General features: G+C 49.2%; 1 protein-coding gene across 5 annotated transcripts in view; it reads right to left on the reverse strand.

The window, feature by feature from the left end:
* Positions 1–1,147: 1,147 nt before the first annotated feature.
* The window catches only part of GRHL1 (grainyhead like transcription factor 1), a 49,339-nt gene continuing 38,393 nt past the window's right edge, over positions 1,148–12,093 (reverse strand). For all 5 annotated transcript variants that reach the window (XM_044926256.2, XM_044926255.2, XM_025261568.3 and 2 more), the window contains exons 12-16: positions 11,714–11,751; positions 8,399–8,490; positions 7,977–8,062; positions 4,007–4,071; positions 1,148–2,748 (exon numbers count right to left, since the gene is read on the reverse strand). In XM_044926256.2, the coding sequence (XP_044782191.1) occupies positions 2,634–2,748; positions 4,007–4,071; positions 7,977–8,062; positions 8,399–8,490; positions 11,714–11,751 (396 nt within the window). In that variant the 3' untranslated portion in view covers positions 1,148–2,633. The remainder of the gene's footprint in view (positions 2,749–4,006; positions 4,072–7,976; positions 8,063–8,398; positions 8,491–11,713; positions 11,752–12,093) is intronic.

Here is a 12,093-nt window from a genome sequence, read left to right on the forward strand (position 1 = left end):
AGCCACGCTTACTTCTGAGCTGCTGACTTCTAACCCATCTTGCTGCTGATGTCCTGCAAGGGGCGGGGCTTGTCAAGGGCACCAGCTTGTTACCTCATTGTTACAGGATCATTGACTGAGCACCTGAGCACCGGGCAGGCTGCCAGCGATCCAGGGAGACAAGAGGATGGGGAGGGCGGCGGGCAGGTTAGGGTCACAAGGTGCGGGGTGTGTGTGTGTGTGTGTGTGCAGGGTCAGGGGACCTGGGCTCTCCACTGGGGAGACAGGAGAAGCCCCTTGCCTCCAGGGCAAAGCCAAGCTCTGAGACAAAAGGCGAAAGCTAAGTGACCGAGGGAGAAAGAAACAAAGACGGAAGGAAGGCAGGAAGTGTGAAGGGACAGGGCAGCAGAGTCCAGAAGGGTCCCCTGGGCGAAGCCACAAAGGCCCCACCCCACAGGCTCTGGGGCATCAGGGGACCATGCGTGGGGTCTCCCCCTCAGGAGTTTTGACCTGTGGCCCCAGGATTAGAGCGAGAGGTCCACAGGCATTGCAGGAAACCTCCCTGGGAGTTACTTCATTTCTGCGATCATGTGTTCACTAGAAATATACTTCAGTGTCTATCACATTTTGGCCCTGGATTACCGGCGGGTACTTAACAACAGCCGTGTGATTTAGAAATTCTGATGATCTGAAACATTACTGGTAGATTTTTGTTCCTTTTTTTGGTCAAGCTACACAGCTTACAGGTTCTTACTTTCCTGATCAGGAATGGAACCTGGGCCCTCTGCAGTGAGAGCGCAGAGTCCCAACCACTGGACCACCTGGGAAGTCCCTGGTAGATTTTTAAACCAAACATTTTCTGTTAAGCTTTAAACTAAGAACTCTGAGATTTCAGGTCTGAAAGCATTTACCTTAAGCTTTGGTGGTTAAATTTTGGTAGTAGTTAAAAACTCAGTTGGGGCCCCCTCGGTAAACAATTACTCAGATCATTTCAGACCCTCTAAGGCAAGACTAAGAGGAAGGAAGCGAGTTTTCCCAAGTTTACATGCTGGGAAACAAGGAGAAAACACGAAGGTGATTCTTTTCAGCTCTACTTTTTAAGATCTGAGATTCTGCTTTTACTGACTAATGAAAGGAAAAGCCAAGCTAAATAACAGGAAAGGACGTATTACGAAATTGACATATAAAATTTAATCCCTTTGGTTTAAAATACATCTTCAATTATACAATTAAAAACAAGACAAAATCAATTCCATAAAACAAAATACAAAATATTGTTATATGACCCGTGTCCCATAACATCTTATCTTGGAAAGCCAGCAATTAAGTTCACATACTTCATTAGAATATTTTAATGGAAGAATGTAACTATCAATCCTATGTATACAAATAGCCTATTCTACTTCCCTGAACCTAAAGATACCTGCGATTTTTATTTCTGTTACAAAATTACACTCTTTAGTATTTTTATATATTTAAACACGTATAAAAATGTTCCCCATAGCAATACAGTTTCATAAACTCATGAATGCTTTGTAGAACTGTTAGCATACAAGACAATCAAAGCCTGGAGGTTCTGAAACGTGATAAAACAGAAGTCATTTCCTGTAGCACAGAGATCTGGAAGTACTCCGTCCCGAGTTGCATCTCCTGGTTCATGGTGACGACAGTATGTGCCGTGATCACCGTGTTTATTCCCGCTGTCGGGGACGCCTGACTGATACTAGCGGACATGGCAGACGTGAGCTGCGGTAGTGCTGTTTCCTTTACTTCATTTGTTAAACAGTGCAGACATCCAAATAACAACCTTCTCAAGAGCGTGCAGCATCTCTGTCAACTGAGGTTTTGCTAGGCTACAGAATGGTGGCTGTGTTTGGGAAAACCCAGAGAAAGCTTGTGAGTGGGATTCACTAAGCACAGCATGCTACCTGCTGGGTGTACGTGGTCTGAAATAACTTATCCTCTCAAGAAAGTCCTCAGGGTAGACCTCATCGCGTCTCCTCACTGTATGTACAGACACCACACGTATATATTATCTATTTCTATAAGACAGGTATGTACACATTTACAGACACAGGCCTTCAGGACGCATTGCGCTTGCACACACGCGGCTTCGGCCTGGCGGAGGCGCGCTGTCCGCGTCCGGTTCTTCATAATAGAGGCAGCTGATATGTTCAAGACAGTCGCAAAGGAAGATTTCGGTAACCTGCCCTGTTGGAGTAAACACTTACTGGGGAATGAGAGGCCGAGGAGAGAGGGCGCCCCTGTCTGGTGGGGGCACCGTGCCCATGACCTGAGGCGGTCAGAGTCACACCGAGTCTGACCTGCACCGTGCTGAAGAGACAGTTCCATAAATAATGTAGCAGATATCCTAAAGGTTCCCAGGTAACCTAGCAAATCTTGGAACAAAGTTTCCACTTTTAATCCTAAGTATTTATAGCAGAAAATTCAAATATGCTTTCTGGGGTCATCTGAAAAACGTCAATGCAATACATTCAATGCTATCTCCAAGCCAAAAGCAGCGCCACCTCCAACTTCCACTGACATCCACCCACATTTGGAAGGTGGCCGACTGGCAAACCTGTGGCCTGCCAACCCCAAAGGCCCAGGTGACAGCTTCGCTGAGCTTGCTGGGAGTCGTGGGCGGGGCGTCCTCAGATCTCAGTGAGGGTGAGCTTGAACGATCCCCCGGACTCTTCCATCTGCAGCTGGAAGGTGTCTTCGTTGGAGTAATGCTTCACGATATTGTCATCCATGTTCACCAGGATCCTGGAAAAGGGAGACGAGACAGGCCTGCTCGCTCCTGCCCACTCTGCAGTCACACCCAAACTCCACAGCTATCACTGCCACTTGCTAGCTGTGCCACGTGAGGCGAACTAGTTACACTCCCTATGCCTCACTTTCCTCATCTGTGAAATGGGTATAATAGTAGGGTCAATCTTACACGGTTGTTTAGGGATGAAATGAGGAGCTTGGGTAAAGCACTTCACATGCAGGGTGTATGATAAACAACACACGGTAGCTGAGTTATTATTTCAGTGTGCAGTAATCATTCAATAAACAGTACTTATTACAGTGAACAAAGTAAGTCTACAGAAGCAGCATATGGTCCAGCTACAGAAGGCACATCAGTCAAGTCAACCTACGCGATGGAAGCCACAGCTCCCTGACGACTATTTTCCCCAGTGAGTTACCCTCAAAGTTTAGCCGATCTACTATCAAGGCCAACCCTTCCCACTAGGCCCATCAGGGACATTCCACATGCTTTAGAATTAAGCCAAAAAATGCTTACTCTGTACCCTGCTTACCCATGCCAATCAGTACTGACACTTAAGTACAGTTCTAAAAATATTAACTTCTGAACAAAGAAGCAACATTCCATGATTGAAAACATGACTCAGGGCAGGAGGGTGGAGGGAGATGGAGCGAAGGCTTTGATGTTGGTCAAAACAGAACCTGAAGCTTGGCCTTGGCACTAAGCTGACCTTGATCCTGGAAAAGCTTCCTAGGCTCTCTGGGGCTTGGCTGCCTCATCCAGAAACTGAGTAGTAACCCCTGTCTTAGAGTAATGGTAACATGAGAACTAAGTAACACACGCGTGCCTGGTCCAGCACCCGACTCATGATGGGGGCTCAATAAATGGGGCAGCGACTGTTGTCAGCCGTGGTCAATTTTATCACGCGCCCTGGGATTTGGAGCCACTGCACTGCTGCCAAGCATGGGAGAAGCAAAGATGCTACTTGGAAAAATCCACAAAGACGCCCTAGAAAAATAAATCAACTTTATGTGGATAATCTAGTATGAAAAACTGTCTTTTTGCACTGATGTTTCTATAACTGGTTCTTGACTGGGCACAAATTCAGGTGGATGAAAGTAATTTTCTATGAAACTGACATCACTCAGAGGGGCTGTTCTATGAAACTGACATCACTCAGAGGGCTGTGCTGTAACAGGGACATCACTCCTAGTCTCTGCTCTGTGACACTGACATCACTCAGAGGCTCTAAGGCTGCCAGTCGGCACTCACCCTTTTTTACACTTCTTGAAGATCTTGCCTATCTTTTCTTGGGGAACATCATATTTGTCAGAGATCTAAAAGAACAAAAGAAAAATAATATTACAAAGTTGTGTGTTCATGACTTGACAAAACAAATACATTCATCCAGTGGTACAGACACTTAGCTTTCTGTTTCTCACATCTGCACACACAAAGACACAGATGACGGCCTATCCGTCCTGGGGAGGCGGGGCTACCTGCCTTTGGAGAGAGCTGGAATCAGGGCTCTGTTGCTTCCCAAAGTCACAGGTGTCACAACTCTACTATATGGCCATTGTGTTTTGAAATTAATACCTTACAGAGCAGTGTTAGGTTTACAGAGAAAGTACACAACTGCTCTCTCCACCCAAAATCCATGAGCTGCACTTGTCCTGTCTGAGGAGCGAACGCTGCTGCAACAAGAAAACTAAAGTCCTCCATCCACCCCTCTGAGCTGAGTGCTCCATGCATGTTGACATCCATGTGGGCCCCTCTCTGAACTGCAGGCTCCATGCATGTTGACATCCATGTGTGCCCCTCTCTGAACTGCAGGCTCCATGCATGCTGACGTCCACATGGGCCCCTCTCCGAACTGCAGGCTGCATGCGTGCTGACATCCATGTGTGCCCCTCTCTGAGCTGGGAGCTCCGTGCATGTTGACATTCACGTTGGCTCCTCTCTGAGCCGGGAGCTCCATGCGTGTTGACATCCATGTGGGCCCCTCTCCGAACTGCAGGCTCCATGCGTGTTGATGTCCACGTGGGCCAGTCTCCAAGCTGCAGGCTCCACGCATGTTGACATCCATGTGTGTCCCTCTCTGAGCTGTGTGCTTCAAGCATGCTGACGTCCACATGGGCCCCTCTCTGAGCTGGGAGCTCCATGCGTGTTGACATCCACATTGGCCCCTCTCTGAGCTGGGAGCTCCATGCATGTTGACATCCATGTGGGCCCCTCTCTGAGCTGGGAGCTCCGAGCATGCTGACGTCCACATGGGCCCCTCTCCGAGCTGCAGGCTCCATAAGTGTTGACAAGCATCCTGTCTAGGCACTTTACTCAGCGCACAAAGGCCTCACTCTGGAGTGAGACACGCCTAAACAGCATCAGTTCTGACTCAGTTTCCACTGGCAGGTGACTGTTCTAACCCTTGGCCTCCTCTCAACAGGAAAGAGAGACCCTCACCTCACATACCCCACGACTGTCGTGGGATTAAGGCATGTCCAGCACAAAGCAGGAGTTCATTTCGGACACGGACTCACCGGAAGGAAGGAATTGTTTGATTTCCCAGCTCAGAAGGCACATCCAAGGGCCCTGGCCACAGCCAGGCTGGCACCTCGCCGGGGGCAGAGCCTCTCCGGAGGGCAGTGGGCTCTGGCTGAGGCGCCGCGGGCCCCAGTCCCGGCCCCCCTCCCCTCCCGACCAGGGGCGCGGGGTCCACACAGTGCAGTGAGCTCTGGAGGTTTCCTCTCGGGCACAGAGCGGTCTGCACAGGGAGGGGACGGCTACTCCAAGGACCAGGGGCTGATTCAATCTGGGTCAGACACTGTTACTTGAGGAGCTATCCAGACCGCTCCCACCCAGGGGTCACTGCCCTGCCCACCCTCGACCTGAAGAGCACGGCTCTGCGCGGCCCTGAAATAGGGGCCTCAGAAGACCGGCCTGCAGATCACTTTCAATCTAACAAAGAGATACCGTACACATCGAACCACATCCAAGCTGCCATCATACACGTTCACCTCTTTTCTGTACCACTGGATGATCACTGTGTTTATGAAACCCCCAGCCCAGGAGATGGGAGGCTGGAATGAATTCCTTAAGCGCTGTAAATGAATTATATTTGGCACAGCAAGTCCCAGTCTTTTCCACACTCTCCTCTCTCTCCATCATCAAGAAGTGAGGAAGGGCTGTCAGGAGACAAGGAAGCCGGAGGAACAGGGAGAAGTCACAGGAAGCTGAATGACCCAGAGCAGAGGGCGACAGGTGGCACTGGGCGCTGCTGGCTGAGGTGCAGGGGAGGAGCCGCGGTGACACCCGGTTCCCAGAGACTGGGCGACAGCGCCCCCTGGCTGCCATCCAGGGCACTGCCTTAGTTCTCCCCATAGCATCCATCAGTTCAATTCAGTATCTCAGTCGTGTCTGACTCTTTGTGATTCCCACGGATTGCGGCACACCAGGCTTCCTATCCATCACCAACTCCTGAAACTTACTCAAACTCATGCCTGTCGAGTCAGTGATGCCATCCAATCATCTCATTCTCTGTCGTCCCCTTCTCCTCCTGCCTTCAATCTTTCCCAGCTTCAGGGTCTTTTCAAATGTGTCCGTTCTTTGCATAAGGTGGCCAAAGTATTGGAATTTCAGCTTCAGTATCAGCCCTTCCAATGAATATTCAGGACTGATTTCCTGCAGGATAGACTGGTTTGATGTCCTTTCTGTCCAAGGGACTCTCAAGAGTCTTCTCCAACATCACAGTTCAAAAGCATCAATTCTTTGGTGCTCAGCTTTATTTATAGTCCAACTCTCACATCCATACATGACCACTGGAAAAACCATAGCCTTGACTAGATGGACCTTTGTTGGCAAAGTAATGTCTCTGCTTTTTAACATGCTGTCTAGGTTGGTCATAACTTTCCTTCCAAGGAGCAAGCGTCTTTTAATTTCATGGCTGCAGTCACTACAGTGATTTTGGAGCCTCAAAAAATAAAGTCTCTCATTGTTTCCACTGTTTCCCTATCTATTTGCCATGAAATGATGGGACCAGATGCCATGATCTTAGTTTTCTGAATGTTGAGTTTTAAGCCAACTTTTTCACTCTCGTCTTTTAATTTCATCAAGAGTCTCTTTAGTTCTTCACTTTCTGCCATAAGGGTGGTGTCATCTGCATATTTGAGGTTATTTCTCCCCGCATCCATCAGTGCTTGGCAAATTACACAGTGGCCTCTGCTGATTTCACTGTAGCCATTTTCCCAACCAGGATGTAAACTCCATTCAGCACTGGGTCATGTACTCCTGTATCTCCAGTGCCAAGAACAGTGCCGGGCACAAAGTAGGCCCTTCACAAACATTTGTTAAATGAATTCAACATTCAGCAGTAGTCAGGGGAAACCTGCTTCCAGCCGAGTTATGGACTCACTTTGAGCTCAAAGATTACCATGATTTATAGGGGCCCGAGGTGGATACATATCAAGACACAGTGCTGATCCCTTGCATTTCACTCTGGGGCAAAGCCAAAACAGGGATCAGCCTGGCACCCTTCTCGTGTCTCTATGATGTCCCCAAGGGCAGGCTGGGGTCAGTGTGATCTTGGGCCATTTGCTGAGATGCTGCGGCAAAAGGATCTCCGAGCCGTTGAAGTTGTATGGGCCTCTTCTCAAGCTAGACATGCAGATGATCAGAAGTGTGCCGCTAGTGACTTCACTTTAAATCACCTGGCTGGGGTCACCTCTTCTGGTCACAATTCTGCCTTTCCACAAATAGGCTTCGGGTAAGATCTTGACACGAATTCAGTCACTCCCCAAGATCAGGAGTTCCAAAGGCCGATGAAGGAGCCACTGTTTTATGTGTGGAAGTTTTTAAGATTTTGATAGAAATAATTTTTTGTTGGCTTCTAAGTAGTCTGTTAAGTGGCAATCTCTTTTTAACCAAGCACAGGAAAGTTAAACCATTCCAAGGGCCGTTACAAATCCACTCAGTTCAGTGGACTAGACGCTGGTGGGTGATTACTGTCTACCAATGGGTGCACTGGGCACAGTGGTGTGAGGTAGGCACAGCCCTGCAACTGCTGAAGACTAAGTTCTGGGGTGGGGGGGGTGGGTCGGGGTGAAACGTGGCACGTGCCTTGGCCACAGACAAGGTGCTGGGACTCAGGAAAGGCTCCAGCACCACCAAGGAACCCGGACGGGATGGTAAAATTTGTTCTGATCGAATTCTGTGCAAGTAAGAGGATTACGAAGCTCCTACTACTTACAGCTTCCATCAGGCCTTTCAAGGATGGAGTCTTGAGCATCAGGGCATCGAAGACTTCTTCTGACTCCTTCCGCACGTAGAGCAGCACTGATCCCCAGTGGGGAAGAAGGAGGGAAAAGTGTAATTCATTGATAGGAGCAAAACAAGAAAACGGATTGTGGGTATTGGGAAAAATAAAAAGAGACGTCCACGTTAAGGACGGCAAACATGAACCAATATAAAATCTGTCTCAAGGAACACAGCTTTCAGCTTCTTTTTAACTCTGCTGGAAGTCCCAGCTCAAGCCAGGAGGAGCTGCTCTGACGGAGGAACACTCAAGGGAAGTCAACACTGATGAGTTCTGTTTGAGGAATTCATGCTTTGGCTGGATTCAGAGCTCACTTCCCACTGAAAACTCCCACTACGAAACGTAAACCAACACACCTCTCTTTGGTTCTTCTACCCGGGTCAGCTTAGCAGGAGGCGGGATCACAAAGTCGTCTTCCGAGCTGTACGGCCCCCTCTTCAAGCTGGACCTGCAGGTGATCCGAGGTGGGCAATTAGTGACATCACTTTCAATCACTTGCAGAAACAAAAGGAGTTTCCAGGTGTTATCACTGGATTTTACATTTAAAACGCCCTTCGTTTTAAAATGGGCCAGGCCTATTTTGTGGATGAAAATCTGGGGCTCAAGGGAAGAAGCTGACTGAGCCGGGCTCGTGTGACTGAATGGCAGAGGGGGCCACACACTCAGGAGCCTGCAGGACACCCCTGCTGCCCTCACACGGCTCCAGCTGCCCTCTCGGGAAGGGGGTTTCTCTTCAGGAAAAAAAAACTTATGAAGGAGGTGGGATGTGAGATGCGTGTGAAAGTGGTAACAGAGGAGAGAGCGCGTCAAAAGAGGGAGGGTGTGTGAGCGGGAAAACACTCAGCCACGCTGGCTGAGACAGAGAGTCCCGAGGAAGATGAATTGAATCCAGAAAACCTCGATCACTCAGCTCTTGGGAGGCTTAAGACTTTTATGTTGCAGTGATCAGGGTGTGGCAGAGACTGGAGCGGACACCAGGATCCACCAGCAGAAGACGAATGGAACGACTCTGGAGACAATCACAGCACCAAACCCCAGAGGATCGGAAAAAATACGGCAGTGTCAGCGGAAATACAAAGGGAGGGGAAATATTTCCAGTTGCATATGAAGAAAGAAGGGCTTCCCTGATAGCTCAGTTGGTAAAGAATCCGCCTGCAATGCAGGAGACCCTGGTTCGATTCCTGGGTTGGGAAGATCCCCTGGAGCAGGGATAGGCTACCCACTCCGGTATTCTTGGGCTTCCCTGGTGGCTCAGCTGGTAAAGAAACCACCCGCAATGCGGGAGACCTGGGTTCAATCCCTGGGTTGGGAAGATCCCCTGGAGAAGGGAAAGGCTACCCACTCCAGTATTCTGGTTTGGAGAACTGCATGAACTACAGTCCACGGGGTCGCAAAGAGTCGGACACGACTGAGCGACTTTCATGAAGAAAGAAGTGAAGAGACCGGTGGGACTGGCTATCAAAGGCACAAGTCACAGTGAGCTCACTGTTGTAAGGTTCAGTGAGTGAGCAGGAAAATAGTGAAAAAAAAAAAACACAAAAAAACCAAAAAACTGAAAATGAAGTAAGTGCGAGCTTCTGAGCCAAACCATCACTTTAAGAATAGCAGCTGGACCTTAAAATGCTGTCTCAGCTTCCAGCACAGAACAGGTCTCCAAGGAAAGCACTTGCAGGACTCAGGTCTGAGAACAGGAGTTAGAGAGGCTGCAGAGAGCCTGCCTTCTGCGAGGCCCGTGGCCCATTTGGGTGGGCATGGGGATCCAGGAGGGAGAAGGCAATGGCACCCCACTCCAGTACTCTTGCCTGGAAAATCCCATGGGTGGAGGAGCCTGGTAGGCTGCAGTCCCTGGGGTCGCCAAGAGTTGGACACGACTGAGCGACTTCACTTTCACTTTTCACTTTCATGCATTGCAGAAGGAAATGGCAACCCACTCCAGTGTTCTTGCCTGGAGAATCCCAGGGACGGGGGAGCCTGGTGGGCTGCCATCTATGGGGTCGCACAGAGTCGGACACGACTGAAGCGACTTAGCAGCAGCAGCAGGGGAGCCAGGATGGCTCACAGAAGGTGACCAGACCCTTGCCTGGTGGAGCGCTGGGCGGGAGGGCTGCCGGCGAGGCTGAGAAGGGTGCCCCTGGGAGCAGGGGGCATCTACACCATCACAGCAACCAGCACACCCAGGGGCTTCCTCCGGCTTTCCAAAGCTCAATCTTTATAAGGAACCTAGGTTTCTTAGAGCAGAGGCTGATTTCGGGGCCCGAGTAGGGCAGAAAAACAAGTGCCTGGTAGACGCCATGCCTGAAGGTGAGGAAGTACTGGAGTGGTGAGGGCAGGAGGGTCGAGCAAGAGTGATCCAGGAGCAAGTGAGAGGGACCCTGCTGGCCCTGGGACCACGTGAGCAGAGTAAATGATGATGATGAATCACAGCGTATTGAATACAATGGGAAACCACAAGCCCATGCAGATATAATGCAAATGAGAAATTAAAAGCTTGACAAGGAGTGAGATGTTTACAAAGCACCTCCCTTCAAAACACCTACAAGAGGAGAAAGAGTTTCACTACACAGCAGAGAAGCCTGGCAGAACCTGCCTGAATCAAGTGACCAGAGCGAACATCGCCAGCAGGGGTGCCCTGAAAACACGTGTCCCCGACAGGACACGCTGAGAGCAGGGCCTCGTCTGTGCCAGTCCTGCCCAGATGCATCATTCACCCCGAGAGGAAACCAGGGACAGACCCAGACAGAGGGACAGCCTACAAAATGGCGGGAGTGTGACCTGCAGAAGCATTAGCTCAGGAAACCAAGGAGAGGCAGAGGCTATTCCCAACGGAAGGAGATTCAGGAGCCAGGACAACGAAAGACCCTGTGTGAGTCTGAAAGGGACCCTTTTTTGCCATAAAGGATGTTTTTGGAACAATTAGCAAAGCCTGGACTGGCTGGTACCATGCTAAGGCCTTGATGTCAACATTCTGACTGTGTTATGCAGGGGAACATCCTCATTTGTGGAAACATACAAACCTAGACAGAGTATTAAAAAGCAGAGACATCATTTTGCCTACAAAGGTCCGTCTAGTCAAAGCTATGGATTTTCCACTAGTCATGTATGGATATGAGAGTTGGATTATAAGGAAAGCTGAGCACTGAAGAATTGATGCTTTTTGAACTGTGGTGTTGGAGAAGACTCTTGAGAGTCCCTTGGACTGCAAGAAGATCAAACCAGTCTATCCTAAAGGAAATCAGTCCTGAATGTTCATTGAAAGGACTGATGCTGAAGCTGAAGCTCCAACACTTTGGCCACCGGATTCAAAGACCTGACTCACTGGAAAAGACCCTGATGCTGGGAAAAGATTGAAGGCAGGAGGAGAAGGGGACGACAGAGGATGAGATGGTTGGATGGCATCAGTGACTCAATGCACGTGAGTTTGAGCAAGCTCCAGGAGTTGGTGATGGACAGGGAGGCCTGGCGAGCTGCAGTCCATGGGGTCGAAAAGAGTCGGACACGACTGAGCAACTAAACAACCACCACCGCCAAGGACTCAGGGGTGTTGGGTCACTGCCAGCAACTTACTCGCCAGTGGCTCAGGAAAAAGTGAGTTCTTTGTACTGTAATTATTCTAGAGGTTTGAGAATGTTTCAAAATAAAAAGAGTTTAGTAAAACAAAACATAAACCTTACCCTTCACCCTCCAATTCTTCTGAGGCAATGGGAAGGACCTAAGACCAAGGGAAAAAAAAAGATTGTTTTTCAAGCATATGCTAAAATATTTCAGACCTTAAACAAATTATTCCTAAAATGAAAGTAATTTGGAATGTAAATCTCACACAAACTCCGTTAGCCTTATTCAATGACCAGATTCTTAAAGATGTCTTGCACTCCTCCAGTTCAGGAGCTGGCAAACTACAGCCCATGAACCAAGTCTGGCCTGACGCCCATTTATGTAAATACAGTATTTACTGGTGCACAGCCACGCCCATTCCTGGCGCAGTGTTTAAGGCCATTTTGGCCCCACAACAGCAGACGCAAGTCACAACAGAGAGCCTTCAACCCCAAAAAGC

The sequence above is a fragment of the Bubalus bubalis genome, chromosome 12 (genome assembly GCF_019923935.1).
Source record: "Bubalus bubalis isolate 160015118507 breed Murrah chromosome 12, NDDB_SH_1, whole genome shotgun sequence".
Taxonomy (NCBI): Eukaryota; Metazoa; Chordata; class Mammalia; order Artiodactyla; family Bovidae; genus Bubalus; species Bubalus bubalis.